The 24917-nt window shown below is 54.1% G+C and overlaps 1 protein-coding gene across 5 annotated transcripts in view; it reads right to left on the bottom strand.

Annotated features, from left to right (window-relative positions):
* The window catches only part of Axud1 (AXIN1 up-regulated 1), a 28470-nt gene extending 4137 nt beyond the window's left edge, over positions 1-24333 (bottom strand). For 2 of the 5 annotated variants that reach the window (XM_078190894.1, XM_078190899.1), the window contains exons 1-4: positions 24193-24333; positions 1708-3654; positions 870-1120; positions 238-654 (exon numbers count right to left, since the gene is read on the bottom strand). In XM_078190894.1, coding sequence (XP_078047020.1) covers positions 238-654; positions 870-1120; positions 1708-3640 — 2601 coding nt within the window. In that variant the 5' untranslated portion in view covers positions 3641-3654; positions 24193-24333. Of the gene's footprint in view, positions 1-237; positions 655-869; positions 1121-1707; positions 3655-3767; positions 3852-10524; positions 10735-23119; positions 23315-24192 lie in introns of those variants that run through there. The other 3 variants (XM_078190898.1, XM_078190897.1, XM_078190896.1) reach the window with 3 other exon arrangements.
* Between the last annotated feature and the right edge of the window lie 584 nt (positions 24334-24917).

Genomic DNA, 24917 nt, shown 5'->3' with positions numbered 1-24917 from the left:
ATTTGTAAATTCCGATGGTTACGGAACACGAGATCGAAGCGAGTCGAGATCCCGACGACCGATATTATCTCGATACGATATCGAGCACTGGCGCCGTCTCGTAACGGCGTAATCTGTGTACGACCGATTCGAGCCGGCAGTCGAATCGGTCCGAGAAAGATACCGGGTGGTCTCGACGCGTCTTCGATCCCTGGCGATCCAACTACGAGGCGCGGAAGCCTCTCCTGGCCTACCGACCTGGCACTTGACGTTCGCGCGACTGCAAGGACAGCTCTCCGGGTCGCAGTAGCCTTTGCACCCGCAGCCGCAGTGCTCCCTGCTGGCTCTGATGTCGCGGCACTCGTCCTTCTCGATGGCGTCTATTCTGCGCACCCCCGCTGCTCTGAGCAAGGCTCGTCTCTGCCACGTGGGCACTGGCTGGAGGAAGTAGTAGCTGTCGATGTCGAGCTCCTCGTTGTCGCTCTGCTCCTCGTCGGTGTCGTCGCTGGGATCCTCCGAGCTGGACGCCGCCTCCGCCACGCAATTCGCTGCCCTCTCGGACCTTAGCTGGGCCAGCCTGGCGCGGTGGATCCGCCTCTGCTCGGCGGCATGCTCCGAGAGCGAGAATCTTTCGGCATGAGTGTGCGTCGCGCTCATACCCAGAGTACTGCCGCCCTGTGGGGACGATGGATCGATTTCTATTAATAAGCGCTTTCGAATCTGTCGCCGCGACCGCTGCGCATCCCTCTAGCCTAGCCTCCGCGGCGTTGGAGCGTTTCGGGGACTCGGGATATACTAAACGCGTCCATTTTACACTTACGATCGGATCGCGAGACGTCGTTTAGTTCGAGCCAAGTCCCCGTTCCGCCGAACACGAAATTTTCTCTCACCTGAGAAGGCACGCAGGTGAAGCCCTGCGCCCTGGGAAAGTAGTAGACCGTGACCGCGTCGAATTGAATGTTGCGTTTCTTTTTCATGGATTCGTCCATGTTGCTTCTCTTCGGATTGGGAGCACCTTCCATACAGTCCGTCAATCTTCTTTTCAAATTGCTCTTCGGTGGACTGGGGAACGTCGTCAACGGCGCTGGCGGGGTCCCCGGTACGGCGACGTTCGGGACGAAGCCGTCCAGTTGATTCACGGCTGAAAGATAATACCTGTTGCCACTATCGCATTCTAACGATACCTTTCGTTCTCGCGTACGGCGGCCGTGTAACGAACATTATTCAGCCCGAACGAAGAAATACAATATCGAACTTGACATTGTTGAAAGGCAACGATATATACAGTCTATCTTTGTCTGTTCTAGCGGCGTTTCAATTGTCCGAAACCTTAGGCGGGGATAATGTCATGCCGAAAAACATTCGAAGGCTACCGCGCGCGTCGCGTTCCCTATGAGTTTTTGTTTTGGTTTCGGTTTCGTTTTCGCTCTCGACATCGGACAAAGCACGTTTTCCTTTCCGTATTATATTGTGTATTTCTAATTTTATATTTGTTTCTCAAATTAAATCGTTATTTTACCAAATACGTGTGTGTACTGCGTTTTATTAACTGTGAATCTACAACAGACATTCTGCCGGCGCGGCGGTATCAATCGCCGACACGAGCTTTAAATTGAAAACTACTCGGCCGAAAGAAAATTACGCGGTTTCGAGAATGTAGCCGAGCCAAATCAATAGAGCCGATATGATTTCGAGTATTTTTTTTTTTTTTTATATTAGCGGGCCTACCCTTCTCCTTGTCCGAGAGTATATCGTCGGGTATCCTGTCCAAGAAGGAGGTCTCAGAATCGCTCTCCGGTGCCGGCGCTGGCCCAGGATCTCCGGGAACCTCGCTGCCCAGCCCGGAATCGCTGCCATCCGACCTGACTTCGTCCCTAGCACCGGTGGCGAGCGCCAGGCTCTCGGCAGAGTCCTCCGTGAAAGCCTCGGGCCTCTCCGCCTCGAGCCTCGTTACGGTCTCTTGGTTGACGTCGACGCAGCACATGGACTCGCTCTCGGGGCAGGACACTCGATCGGAAACGGCGCGTTCCCCGCAGTCTCGGAAACGCGCGTTCGTCGCGGAGAGCGGCACTTCGGAACTGTCGGAGCCGGTCTCGGTCTCGGTCTCCGTCTCGGTGTCTCCGGCGATCGCGGGGCCCGCCGCGACCTCCGGCGAACCGGCTCTCGGCTCCGACGAGATTCGATCGTTCGACGGTTGGAGGCTACTCGCGGAGGCATTCGCAGCAGTCGCAGCAGTCGCGACGCTCGCGTTCTTCTTCGTCGGTGTTGGCGTCGACGCTTCCGCGATCGACTTTTCCGGCGATCGCATCTGCGACAACGAGTCGAGCTTCTCCAAGAGCACCTTGCACTGCTTCAGTTCGCACAACGTCGACACGACCGGAGGCGTCATCGACCTGGTTATTATGGGCGAGCCGAGCTGTTTCTTCGCCGACTCGAATTCAGTCTTCTGTTGGGCCCTCTTATTCTGGTCGGTGCATATCGGAACGAGACGCGAATCCTTTGGAGTCGCGACCCGAGGCTCCGTCTCGGCTACCGGGTTCCTATCTTCGTCGTTCGTACTCTTCTTGTCCATCGGCGGCGCGAGCGGGCAGTCGAGGCGCTCGAGCGTCACCATCAGATAGCGTCCGGGCTCCTTGGCGTTTTCTCCGGTCAGAGACGATTCGTTGTCCCCGCAAGGACACGTCTCGATCGGTTCCTCGCATTGCTTCTCTTGGCACGGCCGGTGGTCCCTCTCGGGGCCCTCGACCAGCAGCGAACAGCAAGAGTCCTCGTCAACGAACGCGTCGGAGTACTCGAGTTTCCGGCGACAGTCCAACTCGTCCCGATCGCTCTGCGACTCGGGGACGGGCGTCGACGACGAGTCGTGCAGCCTGGGCTCCGAGCCGGAGGACTCTGCCGGCTCGAGCTGCCCAGTGTTGTTCAGGCTCGGTCTGCCGGACAGCGAGTTGTCCAGGAGCCTGCCGTTGGTTCGCAATGGACACCGAGAGATCGCGTCTTCGTCGAACAAACAGGATAGCGATATTTCGCCGAGGGTGCGCTCCCTGAGACTCACCAACACTGGCGAGATCCTTCTAACGTCGCTTCTCAGTTGGTTGGAATCGTTCTCGGAGCCTTCGACGCCGATCCGCTTTATCTCGGCGTCGATTTGCAAAAACTCGCTTGCCGGCCTCTTCCTGGACGCGGCCGACCCCATCGTTGTATCATCCCCATCGGTCGTTGCTCGGTCGTCTTCTTCTTCTTCTTCTTCTTCTTCTTCTTGATCGGTGCACGTCGTCGTCGTCGTCGTCGTGGTCATTATCGCATCGGTACAGTTTCGTGGTTCGTCCTGCTTCTTCTTCTCCTCCTCGGTCCTCGGCTCGTCCCCGGCCTCGTCAGCGATCGCGACCACATTATTCTCGACCTCCGCGCCGTCGTCGCCGCACTTGTCCAACTTCAGACCCATCGTCCCGGGGTGTTGCTCAGGCTTGGGCAACAGCAGCGACGCAGCGGTGCTAACATGGTCGCCGTTGCCGGATGAACGAATCTGGTCCTCGGTATCGGTGGAGCAGCCGGCATCGTCTACGGTCTCCGAAGACTCTATCCCCTGGGCTCGAGGCGCCTTTGTCGAGCCGATATCCTCCTTTGCCTCGACGAGATGCTCCTGGGTAGAAGGCGATTCCATCTAGAGGTGTTGATCTGCGGTCATAGGAAGGAGAATCTGTTAGAAGATTCGCGATCGAGAGACTCTGATCGCGGCAGGGGACGCGCGCCCCTCTGGGTAACCCAGCGTTTCGATCGGTCTACGTCACCTCTGTCCGAATGCAATCGCGTTCTCTCCGCATCGTCTCGTTTTCTCGAAATATCATAACCAACGAACGGTCGAGAAGGATGGAGAGATCGATAATCCGCGCGCCGATATCGCGCACCGGTTGAACAGCGAGAGGAGACCGCACCGCGTAGAAGCACCGAAAATCCGCGGCGCGCGTGCTCCCGAGAGGATCTGGCACCCTCTTGCGATGGGCAACGGTTGCTTTTCCCGCTACCTCGTTTCTCGCTGTAGTATATCTTTCTTATAGACCGACCGAAATAAAAAAGGGTTCGCATATAATCCTGGTCAGAGATTATTGATTCAAAGGAGGCAGAGAGAAGGGAGGGTGATACGAGCGTGGCGGTGGTAGGAGAGCGGGCGGGCAGAGGAACGGTGGGACGGTGGCAGCGTTCGGAGAGAGCGAGAGAGTTTTCCGTCTGCCTTTGGTTACCGCGCGCACCGTATACCCTCTCCTTCCTTTCTATACCCGAGCAAACTCGGCGACGTGCCAGGTGTAGAAGGGCTTTAGTTTTCGCTTTGCCCCGACCGTCCCTGCGTCCGTCCCCCGGTGGCACCCGACCGAGTGCCGCACACCCGCGAGCGCGAGCGCGAGCGCTAGCGCGAGAGCCTCTACTTCGCGAAACGCACGTTTATCTCGTATCGCAGCTTCGGCTGCCTCCGTTCCGGCCGCGGACACCGCTGCGGACGCACCCGTCCAGAGAGAGGACTCGTCGTCGTCGTCGTCGTCGTCGTCGATCGGCGACGGCTTCCATCGGCCGCGATCGCAGCGCGCAGCGATGCTCGGGACCGGACGGGGTCGGATCGGATCCGCTTCGCGGGAACCGACGAATCTTGAGAATATCGGCGACTCGCTGGACTCGAGAGCCGGACGAGCCGTGGCCGCGATCGCGCGGGAGAATCGACGACGAGGAAGATCGAGCGGGAGAAGCGGAGGACGGGCGATCGGGAAATCGCGAGTTTGCGGCGGCACGGAAGAGGATTGCTAGCAAACGAGCGCGAAACGCTGCCGGCCGAAGGGCCTCGCCGAGAGGACAGGGGAGAGGCTACCCCGAGAGCGATGGGGAGAAAGGGGACGGATACTTCTCGAGGCTCGAGGGCAGATTGTGTGGAGGTGCACGAGGAGAACTGAACAATCCGGCGATTTCCGAGACCCGTTCGAACGGCGAAAGCGAGGGGATACGAGGAACGAAAGCTCCCTTCCGAATGGGAGAGTCCACCATCCAGCGTATACGTGCACACTCGCTGATAAAAGACTGATAGGATGGGTGAGGCAAGACGAAGCGGAGCCGAATCCGATCGGATCGGATCGAGCCGAAGAGAGGCGCGTGCGTCGCGTTCGACAGCTCGGAGCAGAATGAGCGGAGCGGAGCGTTGCTCGGCGCCGATGCCAGTGCTGCCTCTGCATGACGCGTCGATGACGATTCCTCTCGACGGACAACTTCGGTCCTCGTCGGCCGGCCTCGGGTATTCTCCGCGCTAGCGAAAACCGAAGGGTACACTGTACTCTCTTCTCTATACCCTCTATACCGGCGCACTGTACGCGCGCGCCAGTGTACGTCGCGCCCCTCTCCATCGAGGCTGTCGTGAATGTGTAATACGGTCTATAGGGGCTACGCTACGAAACGTAGACACGCGTCGTGGTTCTCAACAGCCGATCGAACCGGGTTTCGACGACGGCGACGGCGACGGCGACGGCACCGGCAACGACGACGAGGACGACGACGTCGAGAACGTACCACGGCGATCGATACTTACGCGACCGGATTTTTCAGCTTTTTCAGAAACTAGCCGATCGAGCTTACACCGAGAGAGCCTTTTGCAAGGTGTAGGGTACGCCTACGTGATCGGGAGAGTGTGGAGATTGGACAAAAACTGTTCTCAACTGTCAACTGGACACGGTTTTTACCGATACTTGGCTGGAAAACCGCTACGGATAGGGGCAGCTGTGCTTCGGTCGACCCTGTCGATCGAAACAGTACGGTGGTTGCTTCGGAGGAAGGTGTCTAAGAATAGGGAGCGTAGAAAGGTTTCGCGGAAGAACCTTCTGCAATCATCTTTATAGGCTGATTGGACGCGCCCAAGCTGATCGCGCATAAAGTGTAGTTTTCTGGAGGCGCTCGAAGCCGTACAACTTTCCCCAATTAGGTCTTCGACTGCCGACTGCCGACGGAAAACCTCTGCCAGCCGTCGATAGTACAGCGATCGTCTTCTTGCGAATAAGTTTCTACCTCTCGAACCTCGAACATGCCTGGAGTAGATTCGAATCGATGACGGCTCAAACGAGCATTTCAATGTCGCGAAGGAAATCGAGTCCAAAGCGTTTCGCGTACTCGAAACTCACGGAGTTTCCAGCCCGTTAATTCGAAACAATGAAAACGGTAAAGACGCGAACGGTATCCGAAGCAAATCGATACACCTGCCGCGCGATCGGACGCGGCTCGAACCCGTCGCTGTTCGTACGCCGCAACGTCGGCGTCGAGATAAGAAGAGAAACTAACTCTCTTCGTTGCAACGCGCGGAGTCGCGAGATCGAGATTCGAGCAGTTCGGAAGCGCAATCCGTTCTGCTAGCAAGTTCGACGAACAATTTGTTGCTCGAGACGAGAACGCGCGTGTCGCAACGCCGATTACCGTTAAAAAACCAGAGCAAAGATCGCTCGAGCACGAGCTCCATCGAGTAGAAAAGTTCTGGACCTCGAAACTTACGGGCGCTACGTAAGATGTAGCAGGATCCGCGAGGAACTCGCGGTGCGCGACGATCAGACTCGCGCTCGTCGCTCGACCGATTCCGTTACTTCAATTATTCCCCGTTTTTATCGAAACGTATCGAGGAACGCAGGGAGATTAAAGCAAAGTCGAATTCGATCAAATTAATTGTAAACTCGCGATCGCGGTCGGCGATCGAACGATTAGAAGCGCGGTTGCGACTGGAGTCGAGCAGACGTTCGACGATTCGAATTAACCTTGTTAGTACACTGGCCGACGATTATCGAACAACATCGGTCGACGGGCAAGAGAGCCGCCGCCGCCGCCGCCGCCGAGGCGACGCGACGCGACGAATTTCATGGATCTCGGTGGAAATTGCAAAGCCTCCGCGCGGTTTCTTGCATCGAGGCTGGAAACGGAAACGAGAGATCGACGCGCGCATTATCGATCCGGGCGATCGACCCGTCTCCTATTATGGAGCAGGAGGAGGGGGAGGAGGAGGAGAAGAAGAAACGGGATAGATTTGATCGACGCCGTGGTCGGCGACAACAACAAGAACCGGCACGATTAGAACCAAATCTCCGACGTCGAAAACTATCCGAATTAAGATCGACGTGGTCCGGGGTATGGCTCGTAACCACCTCCGCGGCATTACATCGAGAGACGTAAGCGACGGATACGCTCGCGGTTGCGCGCCAAACAGGTTTCCGTCGTTGCGTAAGCGTCCACGCACCGATCCGATACGTCGCGCTCTTAGCGTTACCCTTGCCCGCGACTTTCGCGGTGGACTCGCATCGATCGCGACGATCCAGAGGACGCTGGGGGAGAGTCGGCGAGCAAACATCCAGAAATCGGACACGGATTCTTTTTGACGCGCAGTTTACGCAGTCAACGTTTACGCAGCGAATCGCAACTTATGGTTGATCGGAAAGCTCGCGCGGCGCGTCTAGGGGGTGGAAGACGAACGCTGAAATACCGACCGCGCGATAACTTCTGCCTAGAGAAGAGCGCGCGATCCAACACGTCGAACCAAAGCCGGTGGACACTTTTATCAATTTATATAAGACACGCAGCGGGTTCTAATCGGGTGGGACGCAAAAATCGAATGTATTTAGCGCGGACACCGAGTTGTTTTCTAAACAACAGTTGCCATCTAGATTTTAGCAGCGACGCGAATGTTGGTCCTTTCACCGTCCATTTTACGTAGCGGCTGTCGAATCGCACCCCCAAAAATTTCACTTGAAATTGATTTTCGTAAATGGTTCGTTTGATTGCTCAAAAACCGACCGGCGAGGATTTTTTATTTCGAGATTTGCCAAGTTCGTAATCGTAACGCATTTGAAAAATGGAAAGTTTCGCATCGCATCGCATCGCATCGCATCGCATCGGTGGCGGCGCTCGTAGAATTGGCGCGGTATTGTCTACGAGTCTCTCGCCCCCCAGCCCCTTCTCCTCTCTCTCTCTCTCCCTCTCTCCTCATTTCTCGCATTTATATTTTTCTTTCTCTTTGTCAGGCGCGCACACGCGCCTCTCTCACGAACGGTTCAACGAACGAGAGAGCGAGGCGCTTGCGCCGGGACCGCACGACCGCACGAGCGCGCGCCGTAATACTCGCTACGCTGCGAAAGTAGAAGGCGCGCGGAAAGCACGCCGACATTTCTGCTCATCTTCCACCGCCGTTCCACCGTGCGCGATCTTATTCCTCTTTCTCTGTTGTGCTTTCCTCTGTTCACGTGTCATTCGCAAAAACATATGGAATGAGAGTCATATGCTGGCCACGCGACAGCGCAACCGAAAGCAACCGAACGCAACGCAACGCAACGCAACGCACAGTCTCCCGGTCCACGCTCGACCACCCACCGATTAACGCTGCGAAAGCTCGCGGTGGAGTCCTCTCGACTCACCTGTCTCAATTTCGTTAGGGACTTCAGATTATTCGGTTATTATTTATAGTTGAAAGGCGCGTCTATGCAGCCGGTATCGATTCGGGAGTGGCCCCGACTGGAAGGAAAATATTCCTGTGTGCCCGATTCGCGGGACAACGATCGTTAACGGTGGCAAGATATTGGAAACGGAAAATATGACCGAATAGCGCGAGCACGCGAATTCGTAGAATATCGATTCGCTTTTAATTTTCTATCTAATTGGAGAACATTGTACAATGTTTCTTCGCCGCGAGGCGGATATTTGGAATAGCGGAAGCAACGAGGGGGAGCACGGGGTGGTTTCAATCTGGGAAACTCAGCCCCCACCATTCGTCTCCCTCGATTCGTTCAGCGGATAAACTGTGCAGGCCTTTCTTTGCGGAGCTTCTCTTTATGGAACGAGAACGATACTCGTCGATTAATAGATCCGAATTCGACTCGCCTGCGCATGGTGATTCGCATTTTACGCCTTCGAATGGGAATTCGGTCCCAGCGTTGCAAATATTTATGAGAATTTCAATTTTGGCTGATTATTCGATTTGTTTCGACGACTAGACGGAAGGTTTCTTCTCGGAAGAGACTAGAATAATTTCAGAGATATTCCCGAAATTGCAGCGCCGACTTGCAGCAAATATCGCGCGATCAACATTCCGGGGTCTGTTTCCATCCGATGGTCGTAATAGAGGTTAGAGCGAGAGGGAACGAGAACGCGATAGAGCGTCAGAAATTTCGCTGGAACAAGCGGATCAGATTTAAATCGACGAAATGTATTCGAGGCTAGGTGGCTCTAGTCGAGGAGCCGCTTGCGTAATTGCAGAGAATCGAGGCATCGAAGTTGGCCCGCGTTCGATTTCTGCTCGCGTGTCGGCGTTCCGATCGAGTATCAAGGTCGCGTTCTTGAGCCAGATCGCGAAACGTGAAATTTTTCGCGTCTCTCCGGCGATGTTTACCCGCCTGGTGCACACGCGAGTAGAAGCTCGCGCGCGTCCCTCGTAACCGATGACCTATCGGCGATAGCCGCGCCGACACGCGTTTACTAGTGCAACGGCGGCTGTGTGCCGTTTTCCAGCAAACACCCAATTTGCATTTGTCCCCCTCCATACCGTCGCACCGACTCCGTGCTGACCGAATCTACCGTCAACGAATTGGCAACGGCGACGATGATTCATTCTGAACCCCGACAACCAACTGCCGATTATACCAAATGTTCGCATTGAACGCGAATCGAAAACATAATGGATAACTAGAAATACTTTGACGATTAACTTTATGGAATCGCCGCTAATTTCAGCCGGATATAAAGAGAATCGATAAGAATTGTGCGACGCGACGCGAACGCTACTCGCAAGTAGAAACGGTCAGCCGTGCACAGCCGCGCATCGGTTCTGCACTCAATTTTCTCGAGAGAACGAGACCGAGACCGAGACCGAGACCGAGAATCGCGTTCTACCGGTGTGGAAACGCGAATTTCCAGATCGCTTCTCTCGACGTTTTTTAATTTTCCCCCGGAAAGACGACGGATTCACCCCGAAAATCAAGCTTCGAACGCCAAGATATTCGAAAAAGAGTTTGATCGGGCCCTTGATTTGATTTTTCCATGAAAAAGAAATCGGAACGCGCGCAGCTTGGCCTCGGGTACCGGGGCTTTTCTAAGCTCTCCGGCGAGTCTGCGCGATCGGGAGGACGCTATGGAGAGAACCTTGGCTGCGAGCAAGCAACCGAGATCAAAGTAGTTTTACAACACCGGCAGACGCTGCGATATTGCTCCGTCGTGCTTTCTGCTTTCTGGGAAAGGTCCGAGGCGCCCTCTCTCTCTCTCTCTCTCTCCCTCCCTCTTCTGGTTTTCTCTTTCCCTAGCGTCGCTCTTTCACCTACACAGCTAGACGTTAACTTTGAACGCGAATTGCACGAGCACACGTTCTCTCTTACTCCCTGGCTCTCTATTCCTCGTCTCGCTCTCTGTTCTCTCTGTACCGAGCTAGCCCGTTCTCATCGCTAGTATTTCTCGTTGCCCCTCTCTCTCGCTCTCTCTCTCTGTCGAACCGCGTACCGGTTACCCACACGCGCCTCCGTCTCTCTCGCCCACTACTCGCACAAATTCTCCTACCCGGTGTCTCTCGCTCCATCTTCCAGTTAGTGCCGTCTCGGCATCTCTCTTCCGCCATTCTCCCTCTTCCCTTCTCTCTTCCCTCCGCAGTCATCTGTCCCATCTATCCGTACGGCAGAGCTCGACCGTCCTCGTCCGCACGGCACGGCTTTCCTCTGGCAACGCTTTCTCGCATCCTCTCTGCGCAGGCCGCTATGGCGCATCGCTATAGTGCGACTAGACCCAACTCGCGTTATAGCGGACGACTGCGACGTTGGGACAGAATGCCGGGAGAATGCGGCGCGTTGCTTTACAGCGGTCGCAGATATCTCGTCAATGGATCCCAGATCGTCCGAAAATATTATCGGCGTCCGCTGATCAACGCGAGACTGGGGATACGCCGGTTGGATTCTCAGATTGCTCTCGAGATCGATATCGGTGCACCTGGCGTCGACCTTTTTATCGCGTTGTACTACTGAAAAGCGAGGCGTTAGTCGCGAAGCAACTCCCACGAACCAACTTTTCGTCTTCTCTTCGCGTAGATCGTTCGCTCGTTACGAATCGGATCGGAGCAGACGGAGGGTAAGCGTGCCCCCGCAGCCGTGTGCCAAAGGGGTGGAAGCTCTGTTGTCCGGCTTTGGTCCCCTCTACCACTCGGAGCGTGGAGACCGTTGAAAATCCGAGCGCGCGTAGATGTTTGGATCTCGTCGCATTAGCGGTATCGGAAAGACTGGTTGCTTCTACAGCTTGTTTCTAGGACGTTTCGAGTACCCGTTACCTCCCACCCACCAGCTGCAACCCAATAAATGGCGTGGGAGCTCGATTCTGGAGAGGTCTCGAGAGGTTTATTACTGGACAAGGAAATTGAGAATATTTCGAACCGTTGGAAGAAATTCGACAAACTGAGAAACGCGATCCAACCTAGTTTACGTACATCGACACCGATGTCCCTGCATCGTCCCGCGGTTCGTCAGCTCCGCCTCCGTCGTCGCAGCTCGGTTCACCTGTTTCAAACAACATTTGCAACGTTTCAGTTTGAAAAAGTTTGGTAGTTTTCTCGAAACGAATTACCATACATTGGAAACGGGCTGCTAGTATGCCTAGAAATTGGAAATGAAAAGGTTGCCTCGATTCTGCGACACCGTTCGCGTTCCAGAGACACCCTGTGTACAACACGAGGAACCAGAGTGCAAGGAGCTGCGCGGACTTGCCTCTCCGCGGTTCGAGCTGCGCGCTAACGGGGTTGTTACCCTGTGCGCGAGTCTCCGACAGTAACGCTGCCGTAAGCCGCTCATCGGCACAATAACACCGAGGGAGCGGAATATAATGTAGCCTCCTGCGCTCGGCGGCCTCCCTGGAAGCTTGGAGATGCGAGATGCGAGATGCGAGCTATGGAATGTACCAGCCCTCCTAACCCTTGCAATACACAACCGGATTGAGAGGAGTCGCGCGCGCAACGTTCGCCGTCGTAAACACTTCCCCGAAACCATTGATACGACAAAATCTGGAGTCGGTGCGCGGCGCGTTCGTACGACACGCGGAATCGCACCTGGACTTTTATAGGCCATTGCGGCACGAAATAGCTCGATACCTCGTAACAATTATTTTCAGACCGCTATTTTTAACAATCCCGAGGCCACACGGTTCTTTCTTCTTTACGGCTCGTTCGTTCTCGTTAACCGCGAATCTACCGCGGATCCACCGCGGATCTACCCCGAACGCTGCCGGCATTCTCGAATGGCGCGGAGAGTCGCGCGCGTCTCTCTGCGTGAGTCGACGTCCAAACACTCGTTGCGTTACTTACTCGGATCGAACGACCACCCGCCAACGCGCTCATCCGTCGCGATTAATTGTAAACCGCGGGACAGGCATCCGAATCTGGCGATCGATTGTCCAATTTCTCCGTCCGTCGCCATCGACGTCCCGATTTGACGGCAATTCTGACAATTACTCGCACGAGTTAACCAACCAACGAGAGCCTGGTCCACGGAACGAGCATTCGTTGACCACTTTGTGTACGATGATGCAGCTCGTGGCAGCGTTCGTTCTGGGGCCCTCTACCTAAGGCTTCGGTGGTTCGGGACTCGCGTAAACTGGTTTCGTTCGGCATTGTCGCCAATGCGACGCTGCGACCTGTTCCTGCGCGTCGTAAGGACGCGGTTATGGATCCCAGTAGCGAACCAACTCGGCGAATCGTGAAATTTTCGCGTAGAAACTTCATGGTCCTACGACCGTCTACGGGTCGCGCACTTTCTCCGATTTTAATTTCAAAATGTTCCAAGCCACTAAGCGACGCGACGTCGCGATAAAAATCTTCGAGTGTGTATTTACTACGGTCCGATTGACCGCAACTGGTGGGCGTAGTCGGGTAAATCGACGCCCACGGCTTACAATCTGGAGGGAAGAACGATCCACCCCGATCGAGCACGTGACTTCTTGCTCGTGCGCAACGCAAGCTCGGGGCTTCGATCGAGCGCGATTCAATTGAATCGTGTCTCGGATATTCTTTTGTCTCGGCTTGGTCTTCGAAGAGACGGTTGACCGGCGAGTATAGAAATTTCTCAAATATCGTTTTAAAGCGTCGATCGATCGATCGAGGATCGTCGCGAAATCGACTTGGTTGCTCGGGCAAAGTTTACAGGAAGGACGACGGAAACGGAATGATCGCATCCCTCGTTTTGTCACCCTGGTCGGACATACCATGAATATCTTATTCGAAAAATGGGATGGTAAATTATGTCGCATTTAGAAACTAGCTCCTTCAAACTCCCAATTAACCTTTGGACCGAAAAATAAAAAAGTTGACAAGAGAGGGGACGCGAGCAGGCAGGTGGATAGGTAGGGAATCTAACGAGAAGCAACACGATCGCGAGGATGCTAAAGGACAAGGGCGGAAAAAGAAGAAATTGGGGGCGGGAGGACGGACCGACCGAACCAACGAACGAACCCACGGATATTTCGCGGCGCTACGGTGCGAAAGAGACAGAGGTCGAGCTGCGGGGGTGTATATTGGGGCTTGTAAATGGGGGTGGGGGTTGCTTCCACCTCCGGCCGAATCGATCCCACCGCAGTGTAGCACTATAGCAGTCCACGTGCATACATACCATGGACTCTCTTCTCTCCCCCACCCGCTCCCGCTCTCTCTCTCTCTCTCGCATTTTCTATCGTGCTCTCTATATCCATGGCCATGGCACTACACTCTGCACTTCGCACTCTGCACCGTAACAAACCGGCGCAGCCGCGCTGGAGCTGACGCTCGTCGCTGCGACGCCGACTCTGAATTTTGAATGAAATATTTGAACGATTCCGATTAACGCGTTGACAACCGTCCGCGAACTTTTACCGAATCGAATCGGCCACTCGTGTCGCTATGCGGGACGAAAGAGGCGAGAAACGACGACGGCGGCTAGGCGTCAGCAGATGTCGAACCTCGATTAATTTTGCAGAGATGCGTTCTCGGTTTAGGATCGTCGCATTTAAAATCCCGGATGCGAGGAGTCCTTCGCAATTCTCCTGCGAGAACGATCGTTGCTTCGAAGTACTTTGAAATTCGAAAAATACCGATATCGACGTCGGAATACCGATCCTGCCTTCTATCGCTGCATCCACTAATAATCCAGTAATACCGTAAACCCCGGTTTTTACAACTTTCCAGAGGAGCTTTCCGAAAACCAGCGGACTGTTAAAAACTTTGCAAAATCGTAGCCGGAAAGCGAAAAGGTTATGGAAGCGAATGTTATTGGAAATTGATACGCGCAACACGCCGCTGTAGTGGCGCGTCGCATCCTCGTGCGCCAATTGTATAACCTGTAGGAGGATTACCGACGCGTTCGTTCAATTCGTAGTATGCGGACAACTAGCGCCGGATCCGTTGGCCGCAGTTACAGAGTACACTTTTGCACGCGTATCGCGGCTCTGCGAATCGAACGGGGTACACGGGGATGGCGACGAAGGGGTTGAGGAGAGGTGCGGGCAGATAACGGGCACGGAGCATTATTACGCGCGTCGTCGTACATGGAATCGGTGCAATCGGCGCACGCATTCCGCTGCGGAGCCGTGGCCCGTGGCCCAGAATTTGCCGAGAGTGCCGTGCCGATCGAGGGAATTAAAAAAGGGAAACTACGGAACGTGGGACAGCATCGAGACGCGGTTTGACACGTGGGCAACCACCGCCGCTCGACTTTCCTCGGCTTCGCTCCGCTCCGCTCCGCTCCGGCTTCGGTTCGGAGCCAACCAACCACGCCTACTTAGGACCCTCCAATGGAGAGCTCGGTAGTCGATCGGAGCAGGCCCGCGATTCTTCTTTCGCGGCTCGAGTAGGATAGTGGCTAGAAAAGACGACGAGACTAGGGTACCAGAGACTCGAAGTAACGAGTTAATGACCAGTCGCGAGCAGAGTTCTCGGCGAAAGCGTTTTCTAATGATTCGCCCTCCGATGCAAAGGGACGCTCCTCCGGGTTATATGGAACGTTGACGCGAGCATAAATACGAAGCTCGCGCGACGATGCTGCTTGCTGGCTGGCACAGCGGCCATAGTCGTTGCTCATTGTACTCGGTTCAATAGGCGAGACTACGTACGTATAGGTTTCTCGAATGCACTGTGTACCGCGCGCGTTGCATCGCGTCGACCTCTCTGCGCGACCGTTTTGGAGCATAATCGCGATGCGATTTATAGGTTCGAAGTACGTTTGCCCGAAGAACTCGCGGCCTTGAAACGGCTGCCCTTTTTAATCGTTAATCTATCGTCGGACGAATGGAAACCAATTTTTCTGGTGCAAGATGGTTTCCGAGTCCAACCTCGGAAGCATTAGCGGAAGTACGTGTAATAATAATGCGATAAATACGAGGTGCGATAACAAAGCGATCGAAATAACAAAAAGCTCGAAACCGAAAGCGGATGCAGCCGTCGAGCTGGCGCAGTGGCCTGCTGCACCCTATCGAGTTGGCGCGTGGGTGCGAAAACGCGTGGCGGCGAGCGTGGGCGAGGAGGAGCCTTTGCGATATACGGTGTAGAGCTCGCAAGCCGATCGCGGCCGTGGGCGTGCGGTGCGGTGCGGTGCGGTGCGGTGCGGTGCGGTGCGGCGCGGCGCGGCGCGGTGCAGGCCAAGGGCTGGAGACGGAGACGCGGCCGGAAGAAGCGCTAGGAAAGATCTTACGCGTATTTATTCGTAACCTGTTGGTCGGCCGAGATAATCTGATCCTTTCTACCTGTTACATCGAATGAATTTCAATTAATTGTCAAATTGTTCCGCGGTAGCTAGCGGGGGAGATATTTCCCATAGTAATCCGCTCCGAGAACGTCGGATCGATAAACGTCGAGCGAGGTGCATCGATCGCGAAGAATACCGCAGCTACGTGCATCTACGCGCCGCGCCGAGACGATGGCTTTGCCTTCGCTCTGCTTCTGTTGCAAATGGAAACGTTGATCGACGAACGTGTGGAAAATTCGAAACGAGTTGCGAGCAACGAAGCTTTCTCCCTACTTTGGAAAAGCCTAGTCTTCGAAGATAAAAGTGCAACGGTTTGTATTTGTAGTCCGCGATTTTCGATTTTCGCGCGAACCTCGTACTTGAGCTAGATCGAGCGATCATTTTACCTAGCCGCTCGATGGGTTCGACCAAAAATATAGCGCGGCTCGAATTCTGTTCAACACTTAGAGCCAGCCGAACGCGTATCCGATCGATCGATCGATCGATCGATTCGAGTCGGTCGAACGATCGCGACGATTTCCGTTGGATACGGCAGGAACGGCGGACAGGCGAAGAGAGACGGATCGTTCGCTTCGACCGAAATAGCATCCGCGTCTGACGTCATGCGAACGTAGGGTCGCAGTATACGGATGACGAACGGTGAAAATACCGCGGCGACTCGTTCGTGCCATACGCGCCCACGCGCGCCGACGTCGACGTCGACGTCGACGTCGAAGTTGATACACGCGTGTACAGAGGATCGAGGATCCGATGCGAGGGTTGCGCGAAACTACGTCACGTACCGCCGAGACGACGAGATTTTGCGAGAAAGGCGCTCGTTTTCGGGCAAGGAGCCCGCGATATCGGCCGCCGGAACAAACGGGAGGAACCGTCGCGGTTAACCGGTGCATTGTTCCCTGCCCCGGTTAAACCGGCCGCCGTGTATTCTCGGAGCCGAGAACGAGAGATAGCGCTCGGACCAGCCACAGGTTTCCGGGGAGCATGCTCCGCTCGGATCGGATCGGATCGGATCGGATCGGAGCCGAACCAAATGTTACGTTTTAACAGGCACTATTACAAATAAAACGTGTAGAGTAAAGCGTCTACACCGTCTACAAATTTTATAGCGAAGTCGACCTTGCAAAGTCTCTTTAAAGACTCCGGGTGAGCGTAGGTTGTTCCAAAGTTACGGTAATCCCGGTTCCCAAGGATCATCGAAGCCGGTTGATTCGGTATACGATAGACGATGGCAAAGCATTTCGGTTTCCCCCCGAAAAAGTTTGGCAGGGTGCAACGGCGACGACGGATTTACTGCAGATTGAGTTGAGAAAGAAATTTCTGAGCAATAAAACGCTACAAGTGGATCTCACCGGCAAGTTTGCCGCCTCGGACTAGTCGATCGACGATCCGCGTCCGAAAGAAAACCCCAATTAAACTTGACCGGTTCGGTCGCGTGTGGCGGAGCGTTGTCATCGGGCCGGGCCGGGCCGGGACGGGCCGAATGGACGAAGGAAACGAAAGAAGGCGAGGAACCAGAAGTGGAAAGAGTGGGAGGAAAAAAAAGGAGGATAACTTTATACAGCGGAGGCTCGCGGATGAAAGAGAGAACGGGCCTGACCCACTTTCGGCCGGCCGAGGCTACCTCCAAAGGAACTTGCAGTAACTTGTCCTTCGTGCGTCTCCCGCGAACTCGAGTCCCTCCACTTTCGCGCGCAGCCCGTCCCGCGACCTCTACGGGACCACCTTATCCAGCGATCCTCGCAAAAGCCGGCAAGGACCTGCGAAACCTTGTTTCCACGTGTCGATCGAACGCGACTCGGGCGCGAGCAGGAGCTATGGACGGCATTCGATCGACGATCGCATCGGCACGGCACGGCACGGCACGGCAGTCTCGATGAAGAAACGTTTCCGGTTCGAATCGTCGAATTTGTCTGGCTAAGCGACGGAGGTCAACGCGCAGTCGTCTACTTTCGGAGAGGAGACGAGAGTTACTTGATCGGCGATTGGGACGCGTTCGATTCTACGGGAAAGTCTCCGGGGCTGGGCCGCACCGGTCGGGTAAAGAATGCAAGTATGTAGAACGAACGCACGAGCCACAGCCGGTTGCAAAATCAACTTGAGATTGCTCAGGCCGCGACTGGCTAGCTGACTGGCTGGCTGGCCGGCCGGCCGGGGCTGGCCGCGACTGGCTAGCCGACTGGCCGACCGTTGCGAGAGTTTCACAACTGCCATTGTTGGATGGAACACAATGTCGAAACCGCGTCAATTTTAGAGGCGACGCGCGACGGGGACCAAACCAAAGACCGTTTTTATCTAGATGTAGACTGTATAGTAGGTAGTGACCGTAGCTAGCTCGGTGTCCACCGATTCTCGACGCATCCTGCAACGATTTCTGGCAACTTCCGACGCGTTGCGCCGCTTCGGAAATATATCGATTCCGTCGCTCCGAGAGTCCTGCTCTTCTTCCGATGCTCGAGAGCTTTCCGCGAAGAATTCCCACTACTAGTTTTTCGGAAGACGTGTAGACCGCGAAGCAAATCGAGCGTTCGCGGATCGCGAACACTTTGCAACCCGTTCAACCGTTCGCCACTCGGTCCAGATTCGTTATCTTATCGCGTCCATCCAAGTACACATTGAGAAATTCGCGTACGGAAAGTATCGGCGGAACGAGGTTCGTCGGTGGATCGGAGCGAGCGTAGAAATGTACGAGCACGGGCGAAGCGCGATCGCGTCGCTCGCAAGCGAGAACAAGGACCGAAAAGTACGACGCGCGGAAGTCGGCGACGATCGTGTCGCGCCCGCGTCCCCTTTCCTCCACTCTCACCCTGGTAAGCGTCCTCCGCGTCGCGTCGCGTCTCGCAACATTCGAATTCAACAAGGGAATCGCGATAACAAATTTTCATACAGACTGGTACCGTGTCCCGCAAACGACGTCGACGAAACGAACGATGGATACCGGCGATGAATTTATGAACGTATGCGTCCGTTTCGACGACCTGCGCCGCGGAATTATCGGATCCTGCGAGAAATAGTTCCCCGCGCGACCAACATTCTATATCGAGATAACGGAGCCAATGCTTTAAGGATCCACGACTGAGACTATGTACAGGGTGTTGCTGCCTTTTGCAGCGAGCCCTTCGAGGGGTCATCGGCGTGGACTCGGCTAGTAGTGAATTATAATCTCTCCTTTAATTCCCTGGCTAACGAGTAGTGGCTCGCGGCGCGACATGGTACCTTTGTACCATATTATAATGTAAACGGTCGGCGACCAGTGCCGACCTCGCGGTCAGGTGTTAAACTCTTCGCGGTTCGGGCAGATTATGATAGGTTAAGGTCATGGGCCACGCGAGCCCTCCACGGTCGATCCGCGATTCCGAGCAGGTCCGCCGGAGTGGAGGCGCGGATTTGCGAGACGATGGGTTCGATTTTACCGCGAGACTGCCTTTAATCGGCGCGCGCTTCGCTCCGCGCTGCTCGGTTCAAGGTTGACCTCGTAAAACGGTGCTTTATTTCCCAATGACCTCTCGAGATGCATCGTGCACCGAGATCGAACGATTCGCTTTCCTTCTCTGCGGTTGCATTTTCTACTCTATTTACCGGCCCGTCCTCGGAAACTGCGATGGGTATACCCAGTTGCAGCGGACTGTTTAGAACGAGCATTGACCAAACGAAACGACGGGACATAGATAATTTCGTACACGTGGACCCGTGAAATGGAAAAGTACGAAAAGAACTCAAGCATTTACGCCGCAACAACGGGGACGATATCGGTTGCCTGGCAACGTTCTGTTAAGAGGCTGCATTTTACTTTCGCCACTCTCTCTCTCTCTCTCTCTCTCTCTCTCTTTCTCTCCTTTTTTCCTTGGCTCCGATTTTATGGTATGTCTCCCGGTAATCGTGTTGCACTAAATGCGACCAACTATTTGCGGATTATTTGTAGACTTTGCGGGTCCTTTTCTGCCTTCTCGCGGTATCGCATCCTCCGGAATCTTTTCTTTAGAATCGGTGACGAGTCGAGTTCCGAAAACGAAGCAAAACTTGGGAAACAGTGGATATGCAAGCGAAGGGATTGTTACGATATCGGTGTATCTTGCTAGTCCGTGTCGTGTTCGCGTTCGCATTCGCAGCTGTGTGTAGGCTGACAGAGAGCGAGACGGACCAATAATGTGTGGAGGAGGAGAGACGCGAGGAACGGTAGAACAAGAGGGGAGGGATCAATGCCGGTTGCCCGGGCAACCGCGGCACCTGATCTTCATCCATCCTGGACCATGTTTCTCAGTCTTGCCTTGTACACGGGAACGAACCGAAACGAATAATCCTCCAGGAGACAATTGGCGAGGGTAGATCCGGTAGATCCTTTGCGCTCGATGCGCCGCGTCGCGTCGCGTCGCGTCGCGTCGGAACACACCGCGTCCGTTTGAAACTCATCGCGAAATCGGCACTGGAACGTTATCCGTTGGCCCCGGTCGCTCTCCATGGCATCCTTCAACTTTAGGACTCCCTGTTCGCCGATTCCGAAGACCAGGAAGGAAAATACAGCGATGTCCTGCGAAGACTGTCCACGGGCAGAGCGGACCCTCGGCAAAAGTCGATCCCACGCGAAGGATGCGCCGTGAATCGATCGATTCATTGGGCCCTGTAGCCAGATGCGACGCTCTTTTCGCCTTCCGATTTGGCGCAACGTTGCAGGATTTTTCGCTTCAACGACAACCAGGTTATTTTTACTCGGCACAACGCGCACGAGATGATAGTCTTCTCTGTTGCTCGATCGCATTAGTCGCGACTTTCAAGTGGGTCATGTTCTTTTCTAATTGCAGAGATTCCGGTAATCGAAATCGACGGATTTCGACGACAACTCTGGAAATGATTTGAATCTTCGGAGGATATACCGCGCGTTGGTCGAGACGAGAGTCCGTCGTTTCCGAAGACGGTAACGCGCCGCACGCCTTTGCGCACCAAGCGAGTGGTCGCCATTTTTCTCCTTTTCAGTTGTTTCTGGAGTCTGGAGTCTACAGGCTAGAATCTTGCCAAGTCGATCCATCTTCTTCAGCAAGAACGACGAAGGTTTGCATCGGTGAAATAACAGTCGAACAGTCGAACAGCGAGCAGACGGTTAGGATGCTTCTCGAGAAGCTCCAATTTCTGCGCAACGTCGCTCCGCGCCGCGAGTTTTGGCGGGTCGATGCGCCATTGTTGCCTTGGCGGCTGCGTCCGCTTTGTTTTCCTCTCTCCCGCTCTATCCTTCCTCTTCTCCATTTTCTAGTCCCGTACCTGTCTCTCCGTCTCTGTTTCCTATCCCATCCTCCGGTGCTCCTATAACAGCTCTCTCCCTCTCTCGTTTCACCATTTTTCACCGGACGCATTCGGCTCGGCCCCGGTCCTCCCGTTGTTCGTTAATGAAAAATAGTAAATCTAAAACTATCGAGAGAAACGGTCGGAAACGGGCGTCGCTGAACCAACGAATTCCGGTTTACTCTACGTTTACGATCCAATATCATCTTCCCCGTCGGTGCAAATATATGGGACTGCCGACGCGCGATCGATCCCTATCCAAATAACTGCTGGACCAAACATTCGCCTCGAGGAAGGTGGCATATTCGACGCTACCGATTAAACTGCACAAAAGGTGACCGTGGCTGGTGACGGGCTTTAAAAGCGCTTCTCTTGAGTTTTAAAAACGACACCATCACCCTTGTCGCCGACCGCCCGCCCCATCGCGCTTTCTTACCAAACAGATGTTTTTCGCTCGGCGTTAGTCGGTTAGACGGTTTCCAACGTTCCGCGGTTAAACTGAAAACGTCGGTATTAGAAAGTTTTCCACGGAGCGACCGTGTTTGCCGTTATGCGACGAAAGAATGTTCGCGTACGACGCGCAACGTGGATATAGCGCGAGTCGCACAATATCTGGGCACGCGATAACAAAATATCTTCCGTCCGATGCTTCGAATCGCGCACCCTCTCTCTCTCTCTCTCTCTTCCTGACTTCCGATTATCCCTTTTCGCAACGGGATGCGAGATCCACGTCCACTCGAAACCTCGCAAAAACGCGCGTTCTTCCGGCTACCTTGCTTCGATTCGCAACCCAACGGGCCACCGTCTCGGTGTCACCGCCGCGTTACGGTCCTCCGATCGGTAGACGCGGTTCGCTACCTAATCTTGGTCGGTGTTTTACAAATACTATGTTCGCGGCCTGGTATGTATTTTGAAATAAAGTAGTAGGATGCAGAATCCGATCTGTATAAATTGTTTTCTTCCCCGCCGAAGGTCGTATACGCGCAAACAGAGTACGAATGCGGAGGCTGACGAGAGTCACGTGCGCAAACAGTGCCGTGTGTCGCCGCGATATCGATAACGGCGTGACTCGTCATCGGGCAGACATTAATTTTGGTTGCGTGGTTGATAAGCCAACAATGCTGCGAACCATGTAACGTAGACGATGACGACGACAACGACAATAATAAGGGCAGGCATACTCAGACAGGATGCACGGGGCAGTATTTCTTTCGTCGCTACAAATCAAAGAGGAGGGTCGAACGGCGATATTAGAAATGAAACGCTCTGCTTTTATAGGATCCGCCATGTTAGTTTCACTCGATTCCTCGGAACAAGCGAGCCAATCGATTTTGCTAGAAATTATTCGCTGCTACGATTCTCATCTCGTCGAACGCAAATTTTATTCCACGAAAGTATGTCCCGTTTATGAGAATCCCCGCGACAATAAGTAAATATCACTTATCGCGGGCACACGTGGCTTGCAATTATTTCAATATTCATCGGGCCGTATAACGAGAAAATAGTTTTTATCTCGCCCGATGCGCGTCACGCGAGTATCGTTCGTCTCCTTTAGACCCGCGATAAGTTTACGGAACTTCTGTGTTGAAAACGACAGACCGAACCTTGGATAATTATGAAAATTCTTTCGCAGACTCTGTTATCGAGTCTACATTCTTTTCCAGGAAACAGGTTTCTAAATAGCTGTAGAAACAGCTGAACGTGCGTCGAGCACCATCATCAGCCATCTTTAACAAGGCAGACGAAACTCGCTAGTTTGCTGTAACCGGTAATAATCTGAGGAAAGTGTGTGCCACCGTTCACTCTAAACGGTCGTTTTGTTACTCAATTTGAAATATCGTCGAACGCGTTGATCGCGATTGCGAAAATAATCGAAGAGCTCGACGCGGAAACCGGACGAGTCCCGATCTTGAAACGATTGGCTAGAAAAATTAAATTTACTCCTACGTCGTACCAATTTCGCTGCAAAAAGCCGAGGTAATTATTTGTCGTAGAGGAAAGCGAGTATCTGATCCGAAATATGAAAAATGGCGCGCGCGAACCTGGTGCACCGGAAGCCGGGAGGTGGTCCGACAACGGAGCCAGCTTCGCGTGCACGCACATTGCGAACGTTCAAAGAGTTTGTTGTTATTTACCTTGCCGAGCAGGCACGATACCGTTTCCTATGCAGTTAGCACGCGGTGTCCTACATGTACTGGCCTCCGTAAATCCTTCAGCTCGGCGTGCATCACGGGTATAATGAATCAGACGGCGTTTCAAGGTGCTTCGGTTTTAAATCGACGTAAAAATGATTGCGCAGGCTGGCCAATGGTCGCCGATATTTGCACTGGTCGCTCGTGACACACGCAATTCCCGCATCGATATTTTCGGCGACGAGTACGATGGAGCACGAGCACGATGGAGCACGAGCACGAGCACGAACGCGAGAACGAGCGGTCGGCGTGAGCGAGTATGCCCTCTCGTCTTCCGCGAGTCGAGTATCAAACGGTTCGACGAACCGATTTCTGAAGAATGCAGAAACTACCTCGAAAAAGATGAGAAAAGACCCAATGCGATAGCAACGAAGCACGGGACTCGACCCGAGAGTACAGGTATCTTTCCCGTGGCAGGCATGTAGAAAGGACTAGCAACAGTGACCCCGCCGTGTCTTTCGGCCAAAAGGAGAGGTGAGGTTAGTTCTCCCACTCGCGATCCGCGATGGAAAATATTACGCTACGAGCGATGTGTATTCGCAATCTGCAACGAACCCTCGTATTATAACCTATTGCCACGCTTTGCAGCTACGTTTGCAAAAATAGGAGCCACCGGCTACGAGCACGTCGAAAACCCGATCACGAGGAAGTCGAGGCGAAACGATGCACTGCGACGAGGACAAAGAGCCTCGGTTGGGGACGATTCTGACATCATAACCTATCAACGTAATCGTGAAAAACAGTCGTGGGTGAACGCTGCCGCAGTTCCATCTCTGTCTGTCTCTCTCTCTCTCTCTCTCTCCCTCTCTTTGTTTCTCCGCATGACGAAGAAACGGTCGGTCGAGTGGGATTGTTGTCTGTCACCGTCACCAACTATTATTCTGCAATTCGTGCTGCGCCTAGAGCTTCGTGACACGACTACGTCACTCGAATGGTCGGTAGAAACAGACGTTTGGTCGACGACCGGCGGATTTGGCTGTCCCAAAGAACGATAAGACAAGATCGTAGCCACTTACCGGTTTCAAGTCGATCGTCACATTTCCAAGTTGCCTCGCCTCGGATTACCAGCCGGTCCGGGTAAGTCTTTGTCCAGGCACTGACCAACTCTTTTCACGAAACGGTTTCCGTGAGGTACGGGCAACGAGCAAGAAGCGAGAAGCACCGAGTCATCGAACGATCACACCATGGCGTTCGACTAACAGGCCAGTTTCGATAATTTCGATGCTTCGAGCCACCGACGAGGCACGCACACAATAAACTCCGTCGACGCGAGCACACACGGTGTTCGAGGTCCTCCCAGAAGGACGGAAGACGATCGAGTGCAGAGCGAATGCTCCTCGGAGTGGCGGCCATGATGGCGCCACACGTCGGCCGGGGAACAACCAAACTCAATTTTCACCGAGGTACCGTCGGCTAATTGTAATTATCTTACCAAACAGGGACATTCTTCCTAACCGGGGCATTCGCTCTTCGCAATTGCAGGCCGTAAAATTTCCAATGACCGATGCGATTGAGCTTCGTCGGCAACAAAATTCCGAGCACAGTCGAAACGAAGGTTGGTCGCGCGGTCGCCAAGATGGCGCCAACGGATGGTCGTGTCACGTTGCTCGTTGGTCGCGCCTCGTCTCTCGAGTTGTGTCGTGTCGCGTCGAACGCATGGGTTGTGATTCGTGAATAAAATGTTCAGATAACGTTATCGTTTTTTCTTAATTTGTTAATTAGCTCCTCGTAGATCGATGCG

Source organism: Augochlora pura, chromosome 9 (assembly GCF_028453695.1).
Source record: "Augochlora pura isolate Apur16 chromosome 9, APUR_v2.2.1, whole genome shotgun sequence".
Taxonomy (NCBI): domain Eukaryota; kingdom Metazoa; phylum Arthropoda; class Insecta; order Hymenoptera; family Halictidae; genus Augochlora; species Augochlora pura.
The sequence above is the reverse complement of the archived record's forward strand: the minus strand, read 5'-3'. Positions and strand labels throughout refer to the sequence as shown.